Consider the following 20792-nt stretch of genomic DNA (forward strand, 5'->3'; position numbering starts at 1 on the left):
CATTGGCTTAGAATTTATGTATTATCTGCATCCCCCTACTAGAATGTAAACTTCCTAAAGGCAGGGAATGTGCCCCTTTTGACAGCTGTGCCTCAGTGTACAGAATAGCCTCGGCACATGAACTTCCCCTGGATACGTAGAAGGAATAATTTTGCAGGATGTATAATTAGGACCAAAACACTGAATTTTCCTGATGTGTAATTGAATCCATTTTTATTTTTAAGTAATAACACTTTCCAAACACTGTTAAGAGAGAATTGTTGGAATCCTTAATAAATTCTTTGATTTTTAGAGCATGTAAAAGGTAGAAAAGATTTAGAAAGTAATTAAAATTAGTAACCAAATGACTTGTTTTCTGTTTTGTTCTTCTAACCATTCAGCAACTATTTATTGAGCTAATACTACATTCCAGGTACTTTGACCAGTAGTGATTAGTAAGAAGTTGAAATTAAAAATTCATATTGTGAATCTTCTCTAGGAATGCATTACAAAGTTGCTGCCATTTAATATGTCTGAAGTGAAATAGTTTTTCAGTTATTCTAGTTTTTTTTCCTTTTTTAACTTTTCTTCTTGTAACCTCAGTAGTGCCTGTTCAAAAGTAAAGCAAACCATATATAATAATGTGATGCCTGCAAATTCTAACTTGCGATGGGATCCAGACTTCATGATGGATTTTATCGAGAATCCCTCCGCCCGTAGCATCAACTACTCAATGCTGGGCAAGATCCTCAGTGACAATGCAGCCAATCGCTACAGCTTTGTCTGCAATACACTCATGAATGTATGTATGGGCCATCAGGATGCTGGAAGGTGAGATGGGTTACCCTGGAATGCGCGATTAACCAAAGAATTGTTGCCTTGGTGCTTGTTTGAAATTAAAGTCTTTACTAACTCTGTGGGCTAATGTTTGGCTCACATACATTTTTTTTTTTTTCCATCTTCTTTTATTCCTGGATTTATCTCTGCCTTATCCTATAATTTCCTTAACCTGAGAGACAGTGCTTTTTGGCTTATTGCTCAGGCATGAGATGTTTTCAATATGGACTATATGACCCATTTTCAAAAATTTATACTACAAATAGCAAATACCTATATTTTGAAAAAAATATATATATGTATATAAATTTCAGCCTACCTAAATTATCTAGTGGACTTATTCACAAAACTGAAAATATTCCAGTTCACATCTGTACTGATTATTATTTTTTGCTTAACAGCATAAATTGTCAAAAAACATTTGAACTTCTATCTTCTGTTTAAGGTTCTAAGTCATTTGACCAGTAGATACTTATGATATCCTTTAATCTAAGAAAATGAATGACTTATTCAATGATATTGAAATATTTGTTCATTTGTATATCATGTGACTTTTTTCCTTAATGTTACTTTCTATGTTTTCTTTTTCTTTCCCAGGATTAACGACATAGCCAATTTCTCCTCTGAGCTGACGGCTTGCTGCACTGTTCTCAGTTCCGAATGGCTGGGGGTTCTGAAAGCTCTTTGTTGTTCTTCCAATCATGTGTGGGGGTTTAATGATGTACTTTGCACTGTAGATGTAAGTTTTCTTTTTCATTTAAAAACTGTGCAATTAAATATTTAGTTAATGGGTAATTTTTTTATTGTTTAATTGACTCAACTGAAACATTGTAAAATATTTTTTCTTTCTCTGTCCAAAAGCAATAAACCACAGTGACTTTGCCAGGGATTAAATAAATGGGAAAAAAAATCAAAATAAATAGAATGGATAGGTTAATCAGTAGTAGAGATGCCAAGAGTTTCCTTGTTTCCTGAAATTTCCATTTAGCTGAGACTTCTTGCACAGGGATGGTCTCTTCACAGCTGTTTATTCTTAGTAAAACTAAGTGCCTTGGGTTCTTCATAGCCTAGGACATAATTTAACTAAATCAGTTCATGTTCTGAAGAGAGCCACTTTTATGTTTTGAGTGCAAGATGGACTTTGAGAATATAGATTTTGTTTGGTTTCATAAGAATGCCCACGTCTACTTTTTTTTTCTTTTTTTTTTTAATTAAAATTTTTACAGCATCTCATGCTCTAGTGCCCAGGTCTAGATTCAGAGTGTGTCCAGTCTTTCTTGGTGATTATGTATGGAAGGTGATGAAGAGATACCTCTTGTGTATATCACTGATCTCCCTAGATGCCATGTTGCATCTATGATGTGTGAATTTCTTAAAAAACTATCTTGATTCTTTATCTAAGTCTGTCTGCTATTATCACCCCTTGGAGTAGTCTGTGTCACACATTAGTATATCTTATGCCTGGAAGAACTTTGTATGTTTTTAAAGCTGCCCCTTGGTTGAAGGCTTACTGCCAAATTCTGGCTGTCTCAGGAATATTTGGACAGCCCTATCTCCACATCCCCATTCTATGGGTACCTGTTAAGATTTTTTTTTTTTAAAAGACAAGGTCTTGTCACCCAGGTTGGAGTGCAGTGGCAGGATCATAGTTCATTAAAGCCTCACATTCCTGGGCTCAAGCAATCCTCCTGCTTTAGCCTCCTAAGTAGCTGGGACTACAGGTGCATGCCACCATGCCTGGCTAATTTTTCTCATTTTTCGTAGAGACTGGGGTCTCACAACAGCCCAGGCTGGTCTCGAACTCCTGTCCTTAAGTGATTCTTCAGCCTTGGCCTTCCAAACTGCTGGAAGTACAGGTGTAAGCCACAGCACCTGGCTAATATTTTTTATATATATAAAATATATAACTGTAGCCTGCTTTTTCATACAGAATAGACCCAAATTTTTCTTTAACATAGTTCCTTAACATCATGATTGTTTTTTGTTACGCTTTACCTTCTATTTCATTCTCTTATCTGTAAGGTTGAAATTCATAATAGTATGGAACTCATGGTCTTGTGCTATTTAAATGAGGAGATTTTTGCAAATTGCTCACCATAGTCCCTGGCATATGGTACAAATCAATATGGAAGCTGCTATTATAGAGCTGTTTTTCTAATTATTTTCTGCCAGAGTCTTGTGAGATCTGTAAAGGTAGAGATTTCACTGTGACTGAATTAATTCTACTACTCTTTCCCTTCTCTTTCTTTCTTTTTAAATTTAGGAGTCAGTTGGACACTTTGAGATTTGCTTTTAAAACTAATTTAATAATATTAAAGAATACTTAGCAGTTATCCCTGAAAGGAACTTCAAAACGTTAGTGAGGCTTGTGTTTGAACAAGGAGGAATCTCCTTGTTTTTCCTTGCTTCCTAATGGTCTGACCCTTAAATGATCATATTATATTCTGCTAAAATGTTTTAATTATGCTACATCTCTTAGTAATTTCTTAATTTTGCATTTTTATTATTTTGTCTTCCAATTACATAGACACAAGTTAAAGCCCAGTTTCTTCTTATAGCATTGGGATGTGGGCAAACGGCATTCATTGTCTTACAAACTAGAAATAGGTCTAGAAGATAATCATCGTGATAAGTTATCATTCCCTCTTGATTCTTGTTGGGATTTGAGATCTTATCGCTATTGCCTACATGCTCTTAGATATTAATCTTAGATATTACTTAAAAGGTTGTTAGGTATTAAAACCTGTCAATGTTTTTCTTGAAGGTGAGTGACCTTTCATTCCATGATTCATTAGCTACTTTCATTGCTATTCTGATAGCACGACAGTGTTTTTCCCTGGAGGACGTCGTGCAGCATGTTGCACTTCCCTCTCTCCTAGCAGCAGGTAAGGCCACGTCCTGGAACAGCATTTGTTATTTGATCCATGTCTTGGTGGAGTGGTTTTTAACTATTAAAACAGAGGGAAAGGAGTATTTGAGGGTATGTACACTGGGGAGTGGTGTGGCATTAAGCTAGAGGTGGTAGAATTATAACAGTTGTTCTATACAGAGTCACATGGATCCCTGTGGAAAAGGTTGGAAACTGCTATGTCATTACCTGTTTTAAGAAGTACTCAGGTTTCTAAGAAAAGTATAGCCAAGGCCTTACTTTCTTACTGTAGGGAGGACTAATTTATATGATTCCACAGAATTTAGCTTAAGAGGAGACCTGAAGGACTTGTTCCTGAATGTTAGAAAACTTGCTTTTCCTATCCCCCTCTCCCAGCTTGCGGAGATGCGGACGCCGAGCCCGGGGCCAGAATGACGTGCCGACTCCTGCTCCATCTCTTCCGAGCTCCCCAGGCCTGCTTCTTACCTCAAGCAACGGGTGAGCTGGCAGCTAAAAATCTCTGATAATGTTTTCATTTGGAGCTATAGATTCTAAAATGACCAAGTATGCTGTCTCTTGTAATTTCCTTCCTGACTTTTGTGGGCTCGACCTGGGGGTGATGAAGGCGTGAGATGATGCCATTGAGAGGGTTGTCAGCACCTTTCATTGAGGTAATATCAGGATGTATTGAGAAATATGAATCAAGAGTTAATACACAATAAAAATACCTCTGCTCTTAGGCCATGCCATGCTGGTGGGCAGCATAATCCTCTAACATACTGTGTATGTTGGTTCTGACCCACACCGTGTCAGCTTAGGGCAATGGTGATTCATTTATTCCTTTACTAAGGTAAAAGGAATAAGTAAGAATTATAGTGGTGTTAGTGAAGTGTGCTCCTAAAGATCATTTCTGTACAGATATGTATGTGTTAGTGTGAGAATCAGTACAAGTAAGTGAAAGTCCTACTAATCTTATTGATACATCTCCCAGAGGAGCAAAGACATTGCTTCAATAATGAAAAAGAAAAGGTTAAGTAAGAAATACTGGCAGTGATTCTTCATGAATCCATGAAGTTATCAATTAAAGCAAGCTAATGGCAATTAAGTGCCCACAATCTAACAATGAAAGGCTCTGCTGACTGTAAATGATTACAAAATATTGTTAATGATGGTGAGGAGACTATTAAATATCTGTTGTTTTCACAGGCAAACCTTTCCCTGGAATAAGATCATCTTGTGATAGACACCTCTTAGCCGCTGCTCACAACAGCATTGAAGTGGGAGCCGTGTTTGCTGTTTTAAAAGCAATCATGATGCTTGGTAAGACTATCCTAGCCCTAAGCTTCTTGGTTAATCACCAGAAACGGAGGCAAAATCATTTGTGTTCAGGTTTAAATTTAATTAGTATTATTGAAAACATGGTTTTGTTTGTTTTTTATCCTCCTAGAAAAATTAGTTGGCTTTCTCCCAGTCCAAGTGCAATCAGACCCTCTGAGGATTCTGTCCTTTACCTACAGTGATTCTGGAGGAATTTCGATCGAACACAGAAATGTGTTGGCTTAATTGTATAATGTCTTACTTTGATGTAAAATAGGTCCTCAGACCCACAGTGTTGCTTTGCCTTCATTTTTTGGCAGAAACCACACTTTGTGAGGGACAGGGCGAACTTGATGATGTAATTAAAGGTTTCAATTTCATCCGGGTTATGTTCCAGGATCAGAACACCAGAAAACCTGGGTTTTGATCTTAAGTGTTTCTGCTTCTGTTTGTGACCCTTAACAAGTTTTTATCCTTCTATGTTAATTTTTTCATGACTCAGGAAATAATTACAATGATGTCGATATTATTGATAAATTGATATTAGCTGTCACAATAATTTTTTCACTTAACTCATAATGTCCAAGATACCCTTTATAACATTATTTGTATATATTCTCCTGGAGTAATACCACTGCCTTTTCTGTTCATTTAAAGTGTAATACCTTAAAATATTATTCTATAACCCATAAAGAATTTGAATGGTTAGGAAGTCTTGAATTCAGATTGCCCAATTCCTATTGTGGGTACCTTCATTTGGCCTTGACTAAATAATAGTTAACCTCTTATGTTCCGAAGGGGCTACCTTTGATTAGAACAGAAATTAAGTGAGTGAATAGAAATTGTTTTATATGAGTCTTAAAGAACATACTTGAGGAGATAAGTCTGTCCTGCTTGAGAAATGTTATTTGGTGATGATCAGTATGGATAACAGAATTTTCATAAAATAAACTATTGAAAGTTCACCTACAAGAAAGGAATTATAATGTAATATTATATAATATAATATCATATTATATATAATATGTATGTGTGTGTGTGCTCTTTTGAAATACCGATGAATTATGTAATAAAAAGGAAAAGTAGAGCCACATCAAGGGCCACAGCCTCTCCTGAGCTTATAGCCAACATTAAATGCTCATTTCAGTGAGTGAAATTTCTCTCCTGTGATGATGTTTGAAGGGAAAGACAGCTGGTCAGTTCTGCTTAATAAATAAATGTTGAGGCTGGGCACGGTGGCTCAAGCCTGTAATCCTAGCACTCTGGGAGACCGAGGCGGGTGGATCGTTCGAGGTCAGGAGTTCAAGCCCAGCCTGAGCAAGAGCGAGACCCTGTCTCTACTAAAAATAGAAAGAAATTATCTGGCCAACTAAAAATATATGTAGAAAAAATTAGCCGGGCATAGTGGCGCATGCCTGTAGTCCCAGCTACTCGGGAGGCTGAGGCAGGAGGATCGCTTAAGCCCAGGAGTCTGAGGTTTCTGTGAGCTAGGCTGACACCACGGCACTCACTCTAGCCTGGGCAACAAAGCGAGACTATGTCTCAAAAAAAAAAAAAAAAAATGTTGGGACCGTGAAGATAGGGACTGGCTTTTTTCCTGTGGTATTTCTAATGCTCATCAGAGAAACTAGCAGAGTAGGTTTTCAATAAAGTTTTTTTGGAAGTGTGAATCCATAAGCGACAGCTATTTTTATGGCAGAAACCTCGCTGAGTGCCTTCTAGACACCTAGACACTGGCCCTTGGTCTGTATGACTGTTCTGATCCTAAGTAAAATCTGACCCCTCTTTAAGTACGCAAATAATATGGAGAGTTCCTCAGGTCTGAGAAGTCAGTCGAAGGTCAGCAGAGCCTCAGATGGGCACTGAACACTGTTTATTCTATTCTCTGTATGATAGCAGAAGGTTCTGGTGCAGTCTCCCAGACCTCCTCTGTCATCCTAACATCTAAACTATATGAAGGTCTAGTCTGGGACTGGCAGAGGTGTTTGTTTCTTAGTTTTTGTTTCTGCAGAAGTTTTAATTTTTCTACCTCATCGTGTCCTAACCAGTGTCCTCTCAATTCCTATCCACCAAAATATATTTTGAGTTAGGGAAATGGGACAGTTATCTCAAATTTTGTTTATAATTTCTATGGTAGTTTAATTTGTATGTAGAGATAATTGTTTATATCTCCTAAGAGTGGAGAAAGCATACTGACTTTTGGTACTTTTTAGAATTTGATATTTCCTTCAGTCCCTGAAGAGCTCTGTTAATTTAAACAAACTCCTGTGGGTAAAGTGAAGTTAGTACTCTTTGTGTTTGTATTTTAATGGGAAATATATTATAATATATGGATGAATTGAAATATTTATTTCTCCCCTCCTCTTAAGATTTTATAAGTGTATATTTATTAAGCCATTCTGATTGTTCAAACTTTTTTCAGCAGAGTTAAAAATTGTTCTTGCTTGACCTATGGGTTTAAAAGACTTTCTGCACTAACCTGGGTTTGGTTTTGCTCACTTATTGTAGGCAGTGAAGGCCTCTTCTAAAATCATTTGTTGGTTCCAAGAAACTTCTTGTCAAAGCTTATTATGATACCATGGGCAAACAGACAAAAGTTTAAAGGCTCTGCTGTCATTTGGCAATCGTTTTTACGAAATTGTATCACTCTCTCTTAAAATGTGACCGTTATTTGTCCTTAATGGCTAAAGAAGATTTCTTATTTCTAGCTATTCAAACATTCTGTTCAGTTTTTCCCCTAGAACTTTGTTATGAGGGAAACACTTTCCTTAGCTTCATTTCACTGAGTATATTAGAGATTTATCAGGTAAGGTTTTCTGATTTGGATGTTACAGAGAGGAAGGTAAAAGACATGGGTTATTCAATGAATGCCCTACTTTTCAGGGCTTCCTTAGTATGCATTGCCCTTTTCCATTCCCAGGGAAATAAATCTCTCTTGTCAAGAAGTTGATAGTAAGGTGGGCTAAGGCAAAACTTTTCTCTTGACCTATGGATAGAAAATAAGTCATTGTAAGAGAAGAAATGGAAAAGGGACATCTAGAAGGGTGAGTAACCCATTTTTTCCTTGTTTATAAGTCAAATGAATTTGAATACATTCATGCTTGAGACGTTGGTGAAATCAATGTTCTGTGATTATTAAGTGTGATTCCTAATGGCCTTTCCACATTTGAAAATATATTTAATTCTGTAAACAAAATAAGGAATGAGTCTTGAACTTGCTTTTTTCCATATCTGATAGAAACTTCTCTGGATTCTTACATTTATTTTCTTGATCCATTCTCTCTATTGCTGAACAACTGGCTATGCAATAATAATAATACCATTCACATATTTTAAATCCCTGAGAACTTGTCTCATTTGCTTCTCAAATATTTGACAATATTTTGAACTTCTGTGATTTTGCTTTTGTGATTCTGTTATTTAGGAGATGCCAAAATTGGCAGTAACAATGTCAGCTCTTTAAAGAATGATGACTTCACCATGAGAGGTTTACGACGTGATGTGAATGCTGATGATATCTGGACTGCCACACAAAATTCAAAAGCCTGTGGGAAAAGCATTTCCATAGAAACCGCTAACTTAAGAGAATATGCTAGATATGTATTGAGGACTATCTGTCAACAGGTATTCTTCTGATTTAATTTGCCTTTTACTTTTAATATGTAACTTCTTTTGGAGAGAGCTACTCACTATTTAGGAAACTTGTACGTAGGTGGTCCTTTTTTCTCCTGTTAACTTTATTTTGAAATAATTTCAAATTTGTTGAAAAGTTACATGAATTATTTAAAGGAAAAAAACTCCAATATATCCTCTACACAGGTTGACTGATGTTTTACGTTTTGCTACATGTGCTTTGTAATTCTATTTGATTGGGTGAATGTGGGTCATATACCTGTTTTTTTTTCTGAACAATTTAAGAGTACATGGAGTATTTTATTCTTCTTTATATTTGAGTACTGCATTGTTTATTTTATAAAATAACCAAAAGAGAGTGTTAAAAATCAGAAAATTTAGCACTGGAACAGCAATTTTTTCTTATTTATAGCCCACAGTCTGATTTTGTTAATTGTCCCAATAATACTGGATTTGTCTGAGATTTCCTGTAGACTAGCTTCAGATTATGCATCCTTGGCCAAGATACTACAGAAGTAATGTGTTCTTTCAGGTAATCACATCTGAAGTTACTTGATGTCCATTTGCACCTCACTGGTGACGTTAATTTTGCTCAAGCTGTCTCCATTGTATAGTTTCAAGATTTTCCCACTGTATAGTTATGATTTTTCCCCTTGGAATTAATAAACAGTCTTTGGGGAGACACTTTGAGACTGCAAATTTCCTTCTCCTTATCAAATTCTCCTACCGCTCATAAGCATCCATTTGATTCTTATCCAAACTAGTCTTTACTATGATGATTGCAAAATGGTGATTTTTTTTTCCAAACTCCTCCTCTCGCTCTACAATATCAGTTTTTGTTTTATTTTTAAGGCAGAGCCTACCTTTCTCTCCTATTTATTTATTGATTATCCCATATGGCTTATAAGGTAACTGTCCTTAGTTATTATCATGTTCCAATTGTCCCAGATTTGTCTAGCCAAATCTCTTCATCCTGTCTCTTGCATCATTTGACATGTTTCCATCTTTTTTTATTAAGTATTTGCTTATATTTCTGGCCTATCTTGTACTTTCTCTGCCCCAGGCCTAGAATCACCCGTTACTCTAAGGAACCCTGGTAGAGAATGGTACTTAGAAACCAATATGTGGGTACTATGTATGCTCATTGCTATGGGTTATCATTACTTCTAGGACCTTTCAGCGGACAGAGCTAGGAAAAAAATACACCCATACATATGAATGAGTGTGTGTGTGTGTGTGTGTGTGTGTGTGTGTGTGTGTGTAAAATTGTGGGTTCATACTGATGCCTTCAATTCCAATCCAACCCCCCAAAGTTGTTCTTTACTTTCCCCCATTCCACATTAATATCACCTTCTTTCACAGTAAGAACCCTGATTCCCAATGACGTCAACCCATTTACTCATTTCTTTAATTCTACAATACACCTGAAATAGCTTTAGAATGGTTACACATACACCTCTAGGAAAAACAAACCAACTAAAAGGCGTTGAAGATGTGTTTGCAGTTCCTTTTTCTCTAAATGTTTACAGTATTGTGTTCAAAAGTTATTTGAACTGTCCCCTTCAGTGTGTATATGTTCTTTATTTTAAATAGAATTGGGTTCATTTGTTTTTTGTTTGCTTTCAATTTAGATTCCTGTTTCCCCCAGCTCTGTCTATAGACTACCATACATATGCCAACATATGCCCATCAATCTAATTGCCATATTATTTTTAGGAATGGGTAGGAGAACATTGCTTAAAAGAACCTGAAAGATTATGTACAGACAAAGAACTTATATTGGACCCTGTGCTTTCGAATATGCAAGCACAGAAACTGTTGCAGCTTATCTGTTATCCTCATGGCATTAAAGAATGTACCGAGGGGGACAACCTGCAAAGACAGCACATTAAGCGCATTCTTCAGGTAAATGGTATATTCTAAAGATTGTCTTTCTGTCATTTGACACATTCTTTGGGATTATAAGAAGAGTTACTTTCTCTCTTTTTTTGTCATTGCTGACTAATTTCTGACTTGAATTAATTAGGATTTTTAATTCCCCAATTTTCTTTTCTGTGGAATGGCCACACTTTATTGCTGGGTAGATATACATGCTGCAAATTGTATATAATCATCAGATAAATATCAGTATTTTAAGTCAGTCCTATATTTACATGAGAAATTAAGTTTGTCAAGGGGATGTCTTAAATATGTTATTCAAGAAATACTGAAATCATTTTGGATTGGGGTTGGCTAGATAACTAGATTTTGAGAGAAGAAATGCTTGTCTTATTTATTGCTAGTGCCTAGCTGAGTCAGACACATTATTTTAATGTTGCTGTATATTTCTTTGTGTCTATATTGAATATATACAATAATTGACCCATATAAATTCCTTTATTGTTTATGATCTCATTCTTGAGAGAGGGAACACTGCAAGGAATTATATTTTAACACATGTTCAGTATCCTTAATGTTTTAATTCTTTCCATTTTTCTCAGAATCTTGAGCAGTGGACACTGAGACAGTCCTGGCTAGAACTCCAGTTAATGATCAAACAGTGCTTGAAGGACCCTGTGAGTATATATTGAAAGTGTGTATAAAATTTTATGAAAAGCAAAAACATGTGTTTGAAGATAAAGGAATATGTGTGCTAGTTCTCTTATGTCTAACTCTAGGGCTCTGGTTCTGTGGCTGAAATGAACAACTTACTGGACAATATTGCAAAGGCAACAATAGAGGTATTCCAGCAGTCTGCAGACCTGAATAATAATTCTTCTAATTCTGGCATGAGCCTCTTCAACCCAAGTGGAATTGGAAGTGCTGATACAAGTAGCACACGACAGAATGGAATAAAGACATTTCTAAGGTATTTTTTCTGTAGTTTTATTGGGCTATCATTAATTTTTCACATTACCAATTAATTTTATCTGTGTAACACAATTATTTTGTCATTAAGCTGCAGGAATGTGAAGAAAATAATTACTTGTAAGTGGCAATTATCATTATTTAATTGAAGCTGGGGTGGATGATATCTTAAAATTCTAAGTATTTGGTTAAGTAGGCACAGACATGGTGGGACCACAGATGAGTTCAGGTTTGATTCAGGTCTTCAGTGTCCCTTAGTCCACTGTGTTCCATGGTATTCATTGCATAGGAAACACTTTTCTGCCATTTTTATTAATTGGCAGTTTTGCATAAATATATCATGGTAATTTATGTTCAGAATTAGAACCTGTAGGCATATGAAATCTTAAAGTAACCCTTTAATTATGAATGGCAGTTTGACTTGTGTTTCATCATTTTGGTGTAAAGTATAATACTGAATTTTAAAACTTAAAAAATTGGTTATTAGTATGCTTAAACATAATAACATTCCATATTGTAATTATAACGGGAAAGTGTATTGTTTGTTGGACAAAAGGATTGTTTCTAATGAGAAAGCCAGAATCGCAGAAAAACAATGAAACATAGTTTAGCTGTTGTATCCTCCCAGAACCACACCCTTTATTGCTTTCCATTAGCATAGATAGAAAGTGTATGCAAATGTCTGGTGTTTGGAAAAAAGAAACATAGTAGAGAAAGGGTGATTTTAGAATAGTCTGTGTGTCTTGTGCAACAGGGTTTTGCTTTGGAGTTTCTGTTGTATCTGTGAGAGCAGAGGTAAGGGAGGCTTTCTCAGGTGTAACATCTGTTTCTGATTTTAGTTCCTCTGAACGCAGGGGTGTGTGGTTGGTGGCCCCCCTCATCGCCAGGCTGCCCACTTCTGTGCAAGGGCGAGTACTGAAAGCTGCTGGGGAAGAGCTGGAGAAAGGACAACACTTGGGTTCTTCTTCAAAAAAGGAAAGAGACAGACAGAAACAGAAAAGGTATGGGTGGAAGGTGTGTCTCTTTATGTGAGAGTTTAAAGAGCAACTGGAAAACCTAACACCCTACAAACATACGTGGTCATGTATGTCCATGAAATTTAGTTTTCAAATGGAATTGGAAATATTCTGTTAGGCAAAGCTCTGTTCCTAAAAAGTTCCAGGTTGTGATATTTAGTACACTGTTTCTCAATTCTGCCTATCTGTCCAGCTCGCTGCTGAACTGTTAAAAATACTGACTCCCGAGCCCCACATTAGACCAGCTGAACCAGATCTAGGTAGCAACCTGCTCCCTATATTTTATTTTTAATTATTTCTAATTTTTTTTATTACTTGGATATTTATGTTTAAAATACATAGAACTTATAATTCTGGCATTTTGGTCCCTGAAAGAGTTACTAATATTTTTGACATTTAGGGCTGTTGTTGTAGACTAGATATTAAAACCTTCCGAGTCACCAAAACTAATGTTTTCTTAATTTATTTTATGCCCGAGAAATGGTTTCAAATAATTACATTTGAAAACTGATGGTGTTACTGAGAAAGAACAAAACTTCAGTCTACCATGAAAATGCCATGACTTTGGCAACCCAGGAGTAATTAAGAATACTGTAGTAGGTGCCATTTTTCAACCTCTTACAAAATGCGCACTCCTCTATAAAGATCATCATTTCCTGAACTTTTAAAATTCTCATGGCAATCATTTGTGGTAGGTGCTCTCCTTTTCTCTTTTTCACAGTGGAGAGACTGAGGCCCTGAAAAGGTATATAAGTTGCTCCAGGACACACAGGGAAGGAGGTAAAGCCAGGGTTTAAACCAGGCGATCTGGCCACTGAGCCTGTGCCCTTAACTAGAGTATGTTTTGGTAGAGACCTAGCACTGTATGTACTATATTTTGTTTGTCATCTGATTTCTTTCACCATCTTTGCCAGTATTAATTAAGCAGAAGACAATTCTAATTTTCAAATTATATTTGCTGACGGGTGGTTGTGTGTACATTGTCTTACTTCCCACAGGGCGGGCAGATGGTGTTACAGAGAGTTGTAATACCAAGTCAGCAGCTCTCAGTTCTGCCTGTGTAAGGTGAAGCTGGTTGAGATATGTTGGCCTAGATCTCATTTTAAGAAATTTTTCTTCCCACTGTAGCACTTACTTCGTTTGCCAGTATGATTTGTTGGTTGTGCTCTGATTGAAAACATTTTATTAAAATGCCAATTTAAAAGACATTTGTTACCAAATACTTTAAAATGTCTTTCCCAGTGGAGGCTGTGGACTGCGTTGGAGCTGTGCACTAGAGGTTGCTAGCAGATACTCTGTGGAGCCCTAGCTCTGTCAATACCCTGCTGTTTGGTCGTGAGAAATGTGCTAAAAAAAACAACCAAAAACCAAAAATAAGCATTACACATATATAGGCCTGTTTCCTCACTCTAAAATGAGAGTTTTGTAGGAGAGTCTTAAAAATTTTTCATTTTATGCTATGTATCAAGTGATATTCTTTATGGTATATATTTGTAAATTCTGCTTATTTATGTAAAACACAAATTCATTATCTTCTTCCCTCACTCCCCCGACACACTCACATGCAGTATGGATCTGTGCTAGTTTGGGAGTGCCCTCGAGAGCAATAGAACATCTTAAGTTATTTAGAAGCATTACAGTGGCTTGTCATCTTGTAAGTACAGGCAAGATTTAACTTTTCAATAGTGTTTCGCTGTTTACCACCCCTCTCTTTTTTATCTAATAGTAAAATAAATAAGAGCAAATAACCCAAGCAAAAGAAATGAATGTTGCAACAGGAAGTAATCCATTCTTTCTAACCAGATCTGCTGTTATTACTTCCTTTGTAGTATGTCTCTTTTGAGTCAACAACCTTTCCTCTCACTGGTACTTACCTGCCTTAAGGGACAAGATGAGCAACGGGAAGGCCTCCTAACATCTCTCCAGAATCAAGTTAACCAGGTAAAGTATAGTATAATATTAAGTCAGGCAAATATCTCTGTAATGGCATTCATTTATTTTCCTTTCAAATACTGAGATTAAACTAATAAGAGTACAACATGTTTTCATTAGATGCTGGGAAAAACAATCCATGCCCTATTGTCCTACCTAGACACTGGAAGATTAATAATTTTATGATAATTATGTATGTGATAAATGTGTACAGACTATAAAAGCAAAGTTTTGTATGTTGCCTATAACTTTGAAGTGTCTGCTCCTCTCCTAACTCCGTCCCATAGGAGAGGACCTGGAGCAGTAGGCATGGCAGTCAGACAGAGGAACCCTTGTCCAGCTCCTTAAGCTGGGATTCCACGTATCAGGCACGGTCTCAGCTTGAGCTCTGTAGGTTCAGAAACTCAGTGTTATTGATGCCAACTAAGTGAACCAAAAATAAATCAGAGGGCATTTGGGTTCATTTATAAAAAATCTGGACATTGCCTTTTCACCAACCACAATTTTCCTGGTCACTGTTTGGGGCACTTGCATCATCTATATACTGCAAGGAAATTGAGTAACCACATTAGAAATTGGGGAGCATGGAATCAAGCAAAGTGGCTATATAGGTTTTGTGAGATACTTTATTCAGATGCAGAGCCTAATTATCTCCTCCTTGTGGTGCTATGTACGTTACTGTGACATCATGTCTTTCCCTTGAATGGTGCTGGATGGACATGGACAAAAAAACTTGATCTTATTTGGTTCTCTTCATCTCTTGCCTTTTGGATATGAGAGATTGCTGCTGTATGTAGCAGCCATAGGAATCCTTTTTAAATGTAAGTCACATGTCACTGTGGTGTCCAAAGTGCTTCAGTATTTCTTATTACACCTAGAGTAAAAATTAAGCCCAACATGATTTGACACTGGCTCTCTGTTCCACCTTGTCCCCTACCAGTCATGGCCTTGTTTGCTCCACTCTTGTGGCATTGACCATGTTACTGTTTCTTCAACTTGCCAAGCAAGTTCTCATTTCAGTACCTGTGCATATTCTCTTCCTGTATCTGGAAGGATCCCCTCCCAGATATTAGCATAGCCTCCCGTCATTCAGGTCTCTGTTCAGACGTTACCTCCTTAGGAGGGCTGTGGTGGCCCTCTCAAAATATGACCACAGTCATTCTTTGTCCCCTTGTCCTGCTTCATGCCACTTGTTACACTTATTTTTATTTGCCCCACTTTTGTTATGTGAGCTCCATGAGAGCTTGTGGGTTTTGTGACCTGCCTTGTACCCTTAATTCAGCCTTGGGAGAGGGTGCACATCTTTTGATTTGGGAAGTGCTCTCTTCTCAACATGCAGTATATTTATAGGTCGTCTGTCAGGTTGGGTTACTTCTGCATGTGACTCATTTCAACTCTTTTAAGATGATTCTTACTAACTACCTTGTTCCAAAACATTATAGGGTTTTTTGTTGTTATTTTATTATTTTCTTCATTTTGGTTTTTGTTTGTTTGGGTTTTTTTTTTGTTTTTTTTTTTTTTGGCTCGTGTTATCTGATTCTGGAGTATTGCCCATTTGTGGCTTCTTTTCCTAAGCAAACTTTTCCTTCTCTAGCATTAGTTTGAGTCAGTGAGGAAATGAGGAAGCAGCGCACTTTATAAATTGATACAATATTTGTCTGATGTCTAAGATGCCATATTTTTCAAAATACCATACACTATCAAGGAAGACATGTTGATAAGATAGCAAACCTCTTCTTTCATAAAACATCAAAATAGTACCTTTGCTCTAGGGTTCACTGCATGTCCATAGAAATTTAACACAGGACTGATGCAAAATATAATTCTGTCTCTTCAATATTTATCTTCATAAGACCAATGAAATAATATGTTTAAAAAATTTATTAATGCTTAATTTGATAGCCTCTAAAGCATTTTCCCAGACTTAGTAACAGGATATATGATTAGATAAGATTTTCTTCTTCCATTTAGAAAGGCAAATAAACAAAGAAATAAATAGCCTAATTTCTTCTGCATGGAGAAAGAGGAGGAAAACTAAAATTTTATTTAGCTTTGTTAATTTGTTAAAGCTAAGAAGTTATTGTTGGCTATCAATAAAGAGCTCAATTTACCTTTAAATGTGAGAAAAATTCTATTTTAAAAGGAATAAAGGTGGGATTTTTTTCCCTTTTTTTTTTTCTGATCTTAGATTTTAAGTAACTGGAGAGAAGAACGATACCAAGATGACATAAAAGCACGGCAGATGATGCATGAAGCATTGCAACTCCGCCTAAATTTGGTAAGAGACATTTCTCGTATTTTCCCTGTATTAAACATATCTATATGTGAAAATAACTCCAGCTTTTCACTTCTCCTGTGGGCAAAGTTTTCATTCTGAGGTGAGGCCTTCCACTGTTTGCTCTACTTCCCTCTCTCTCAAGCCTTCTGTTTTCCTTGCTGCTTTCCTTCCTGTCTGGTTAGACTTCTAGACATTAGTGGATATTTTAAGTATTGATTTGCCTTCTTCACCCTCCACCCCTGTGAATCTCTCTTTCTCTTCTGTTTGTACTAAGAGCAGGTCTAAAAGGATGACTATTTTGAGATGTTAGCTTCTACTATACTCATTTAAAAACTGTAAAAAAGTCCTTTAACTCAACATCTTGTCAAACTGTCCATCAAATTGATCATAAAGACAACTCTCACAGGGATTTTTTTTTACAGAAATTTAAAATTTCTCATATGCATTGCACATTCCGTTGAATTTCTTTTCCCACTGGGCAAGCCCAAGTGAAGGCTCCTCTCCCCAGAGTAGATGGCTTGCTTATGTTTTGACAATTATTTTTAACCTAATCCCCTACACATGAACTGGTAGGCCTGCGGGCCAAGCCTTTTACTCACCATTACCTCTGTGTTAGTGGATATTTCCTTGTGGTAATATGATAGCAAGCTTAGATTCAATAGTGATTAACGACAAGCGCAAAGTTGTAGGTAATCAGACTACATGGCTTCTTAGATACTCTTCATATTTAATTCAGCTATAGTTGGATCATAAAACTAGGTATCACGAAATACTAGGAACAAAAGAGAATTATATTGGTGCCCACACTCAGTTACTCATTCATTCCTTTTTATTTAATTTTTGGATGACTGAACAGTGCTGAAGGAACTAAAAAGAGTAATAAATATATAGCTGAATGAGAGAGAAGATAGAATACTCCATAAACTTGATCATCTTTTTTTTTTTTTTTAACTAATCAGAATTTGGCCAGATAAAGTAACAGGGATGGTGTTTTCTCCTGCACAGAATGCAAATTTTTTATTATATTTTGTATGCCAGGTAGGAGGAATGTTTGACACGGTGCAGAGGAGCACCCAATGGACGACAGACTGGGCCCTCCTACTCCTGCAGATAATTACTTCAGGGACCGTTGACATGCATACGAACAAGTATGTTTTCATCATTTCACGTTTATTTTGCTACACACTTGCATGGTATAATTTTTGATATACAGCGGAAAGATTCTACCACATCTTTCTTGCTTAGATACCATTAAAAATTCTGTGCCATGAATAAAAATGCTCAAGTGTATCTTGATTTCCCTTTAACGTGAAAATACTTATTTTCTTTCCTCTCTTAGTGAATTATTCACAACTGTTCTTGACATGCTGGGTGTTTTAATCAATGGAACATTAGCCTCTGACCTATCAAATGCGTCCCCAGGGGGATCTGAAGAGAACAAACGTGCATACATGAATTTAGTAAAGAAACTGAAAGTAAGTTTGTGATCAGCCTCTGTTATGAGCCCACGTTGTTTATGGATTTGTTATCTAGTGCATTTTAATTTACCACTCATTAAATATAATGTTATTTATTGTATTCAACTTAATTTAATGTGATTATTTTGGTATTTGTTTTATCACAGCTTGCCAGTACCCAAAAGCTAAAAGCATGTAACCTTAATTTTTCTTTAAAAAAATTATATTTACAAAACATGTTTAATTTTTTAAGGAATTCTAGAAATCCATTATCAAATATATAACCAAAATACTAACATTAAATTTAGAATAAATCTATGTGTGGACTGGCACATGTAGTTGAAAAATAACCATCTGCATTGATATTTGTAAGTCTGATTCTTTTGACTAACCACTAACACAATCTTCAAAGCAAACTGTAAAAAAACAACATGAAAATGAAAATCAATAAATCTGATGACCTTACCAATAAAATAGTTGACGGTCACCTTGAGATCTGACCCTGGATACGAGAAAGCGTTCCGTCTTGCAGCTCCTTCCTTCTGATAGCAAATGCTACCCTGGATTTTTGTCATTTCAGCACTATGATGCTTGTTGTGTAACAAGGGTGCCTTTGTATGTGTTCTATTTTCTACTTAAATAGAAGAAATGAAACACTTACTACTTTAGTTTAGAGCTGCCTCATAGACCATGTTCAGGGTTACAGAACATGCTAGCTTAAAAAAAAGGAAATGTTTGATACGTGAACTTCCTTCTTGTTAACTTTTGCCTTCACTGTAATTTCTGTACCACTTTCTCTCTCTCTCTTTCTCTTTGTTTAGAAAGAGTTAGGAGACAAGCGATCAGAAAGTATTGACAAAGTTCGACAGTTGCTACCTTTGCCGAAACAGACATGTGATGTCATCACTTGTGAACCTATGGGTTCCTTGATCGACACAAAGGGAAACAAAATTGCTGGATTTGACTCTATAGATAAAAAACAGGCAAGAGTAAATGTTTTCTCTCATATATAAACACATCTAAAACCGAATACTTTTTCTTATCTTCCTATAGGATGTGTAAAAAGTACAATTGGCATTGACATTATCATATAAATGATTCATATCTTTGAAGATCTTCATTTAAAATGTTTATCTGAATTTAAGTAAATTTCTGAAATCCTCTAAGGGAAAACTAAGTAAAAGCTTAGTGTAAAAAATAACAAAGACTGGTTCTGATTTTACTTCAGATTTAGAAGCAGAGTATGTTTAGATAAGAAAATGTTTATTGATTTCTCGTAAAATTATTTTAAATATTATGATACTCTGTATTCTTATCAGTCAAACAATATTTAATAGACACTTGTTTTATATATGATGTAATATTAATGAAGGTTCTCTAAAATATGAGAAGAGTGGTCATTTGTTCTTTCAATGATCATTGAGGAACCACAGGAATTCCACAGTCACCAAGATGAAAGAAGGAACTCCTGCCCTCAAGGGGAAGTAGATGGACAATTACAGTGTAATGAGATTTGTGTGTCATAGTACAGAGAGTACTAGAGGATGCTGAGGAAGAGCCATCAAACTTAGACAAAGGGGAAGCAGAGCAGAGTCCCCAGAAAAATGGACACATGAGTTGTTTTGAAGGACTAAGAGTTAGCTGGGAGCTAGGGAAATGTGTGGCACAAAGGGAAGAGTTTATGTAAAGATATGAAAGAATGTGGCTTATAGGGGAAATGCAATTCTGCAGTAATTTAGAGTAGCCTGAGGACCTAATACTGGTGTGGTTGTGGAAAGGGAAATAGCTAGAGTCATGGCCCGGTTGAATTTGTAGTGTCAGTGGGCTCCCTAGTTGTAAGATGTCTAGAATCCATTTGGATATGTGGTCTTGGCACCCAGGAAAGAGTTCTTGTCTCAAGACAAATATTAGGAAGCAATCAATTTGCAGGTGGCAGTGTAACTTTGGTTTTGGATGAAGCCATTTGTGAAAGAGCAGTGTAGATAAGGATAGGAATGCTCACATCTTAAGGAATAACTGAGTAGTTATTTGGGGGACCACTTTGAGGAAAAATATTTTCAAATTGGTATGCTAGGAAAAGTACCAGGAGACATCACCAGCTAATGCTAAAAATAAAAACCCTTCCTTTTCAGAAACAGAATAATAGTTTTTCTTTTAGGGTCAGTAAATATAAGCTTGAGTTTAAAGCTTTTATTTGTACCTGCTGCTACAATTTAATTCTATCATAATATTATTTTATTCAGAGATTGACGTATTAAATACAGGAAAAGTCCGGTATTAAACCAAGTTCATACAGGTTTGGATTGATGTTAATATGGAACCTACGGAGAAGCTGACTGTAACTTGACTCTTAAATTTGATATTATCTTAATAGAAAAATTCCAGAGGTTTATAACTGATGATAATTTAATGTGGTAAGATCAACTTTTCAGTGTACTTCAGATGTTTTGGTTTTGGCTAAAACTAAGTGAAAAATACATTTTTAGTAAAATATACTGGAGCACCTTGTGTTGCCAGAGCAGAGCATCGTGTGGTATAAACAACTGTAGAAATGAGCTTAAAGGTCGGAATTCTAGCCACAGCTCTCCAGGGCTCTGGGTGAGTAACTATCTGCTGTGTGCTAGGGC

At 36.2% G+C, this 20792-nt stretch overlaps 1 protein-coding gene across 1 annotated transcript in view; it reads left to right on the forward strand.

The window, feature by feature from the left end:
• MED12L (mediator complex subunit 12L) overlaps positions 1 to 20792 on the forward strand; it is a 313159-nt gene that overhangs the window by 248734 nt on the left and 43633 nt on the right. The window contains exons 21-35 of the mRNA XM_045539482.1: positions 583 to 810; positions 1414 to 1555; positions 3581 to 3701; positions 4082 to 4183; positions 4892 to 5005; positions 8427 to 8626; positions 10352 to 10540; positions 11116 to 11190; positions 11293 to 11483; positions 12322 to 12483; positions 14328 to 14439; positions 16619 to 16708; positions 17747 to 17856; positions 18048 to 18183; positions 18987 to 19148. Of these exons, the coding sequence (XP_045395438.1) occupies positions 583 to 810; positions 1414 to 1555; positions 3581 to 3701; positions 4082 to 4183; positions 4892 to 5005; positions 8427 to 8626; positions 10352 to 10540; positions 11116 to 11190; positions 11293 to 11483; positions 12322 to 12483; positions 14328 to 14439; positions 16619 to 16708; positions 17747 to 17856; positions 18048 to 18183; positions 18987 to 19148 (2134 nt within the window). The remainder of the gene's footprint in view (positions 1 to 582; positions 811 to 1413; positions 1556 to 3580; positions 3702 to 4081; positions 4184 to 4891; positions 5006 to 8426; positions 8627 to 10351; positions 10541 to 11115; positions 11191 to 11292; positions 11484 to 12321; positions 12484 to 14327; positions 14440 to 16618; positions 16709 to 17746; positions 17857 to 18047; positions 18184 to 18986; positions 19149 to 20792) is intronic.

Source organism: Lemur catta, chromosome 1, assembly GCF_020740605.2.
Source record: "Lemur catta isolate mLemCat1 chromosome 1, mLemCat1.pri, whole genome shotgun sequence".
NCBI classification, from domain to species: Eukaryota; Metazoa; Chordata; class Mammalia; order Primates; family Lemuridae; genus Lemur; species Lemur catta.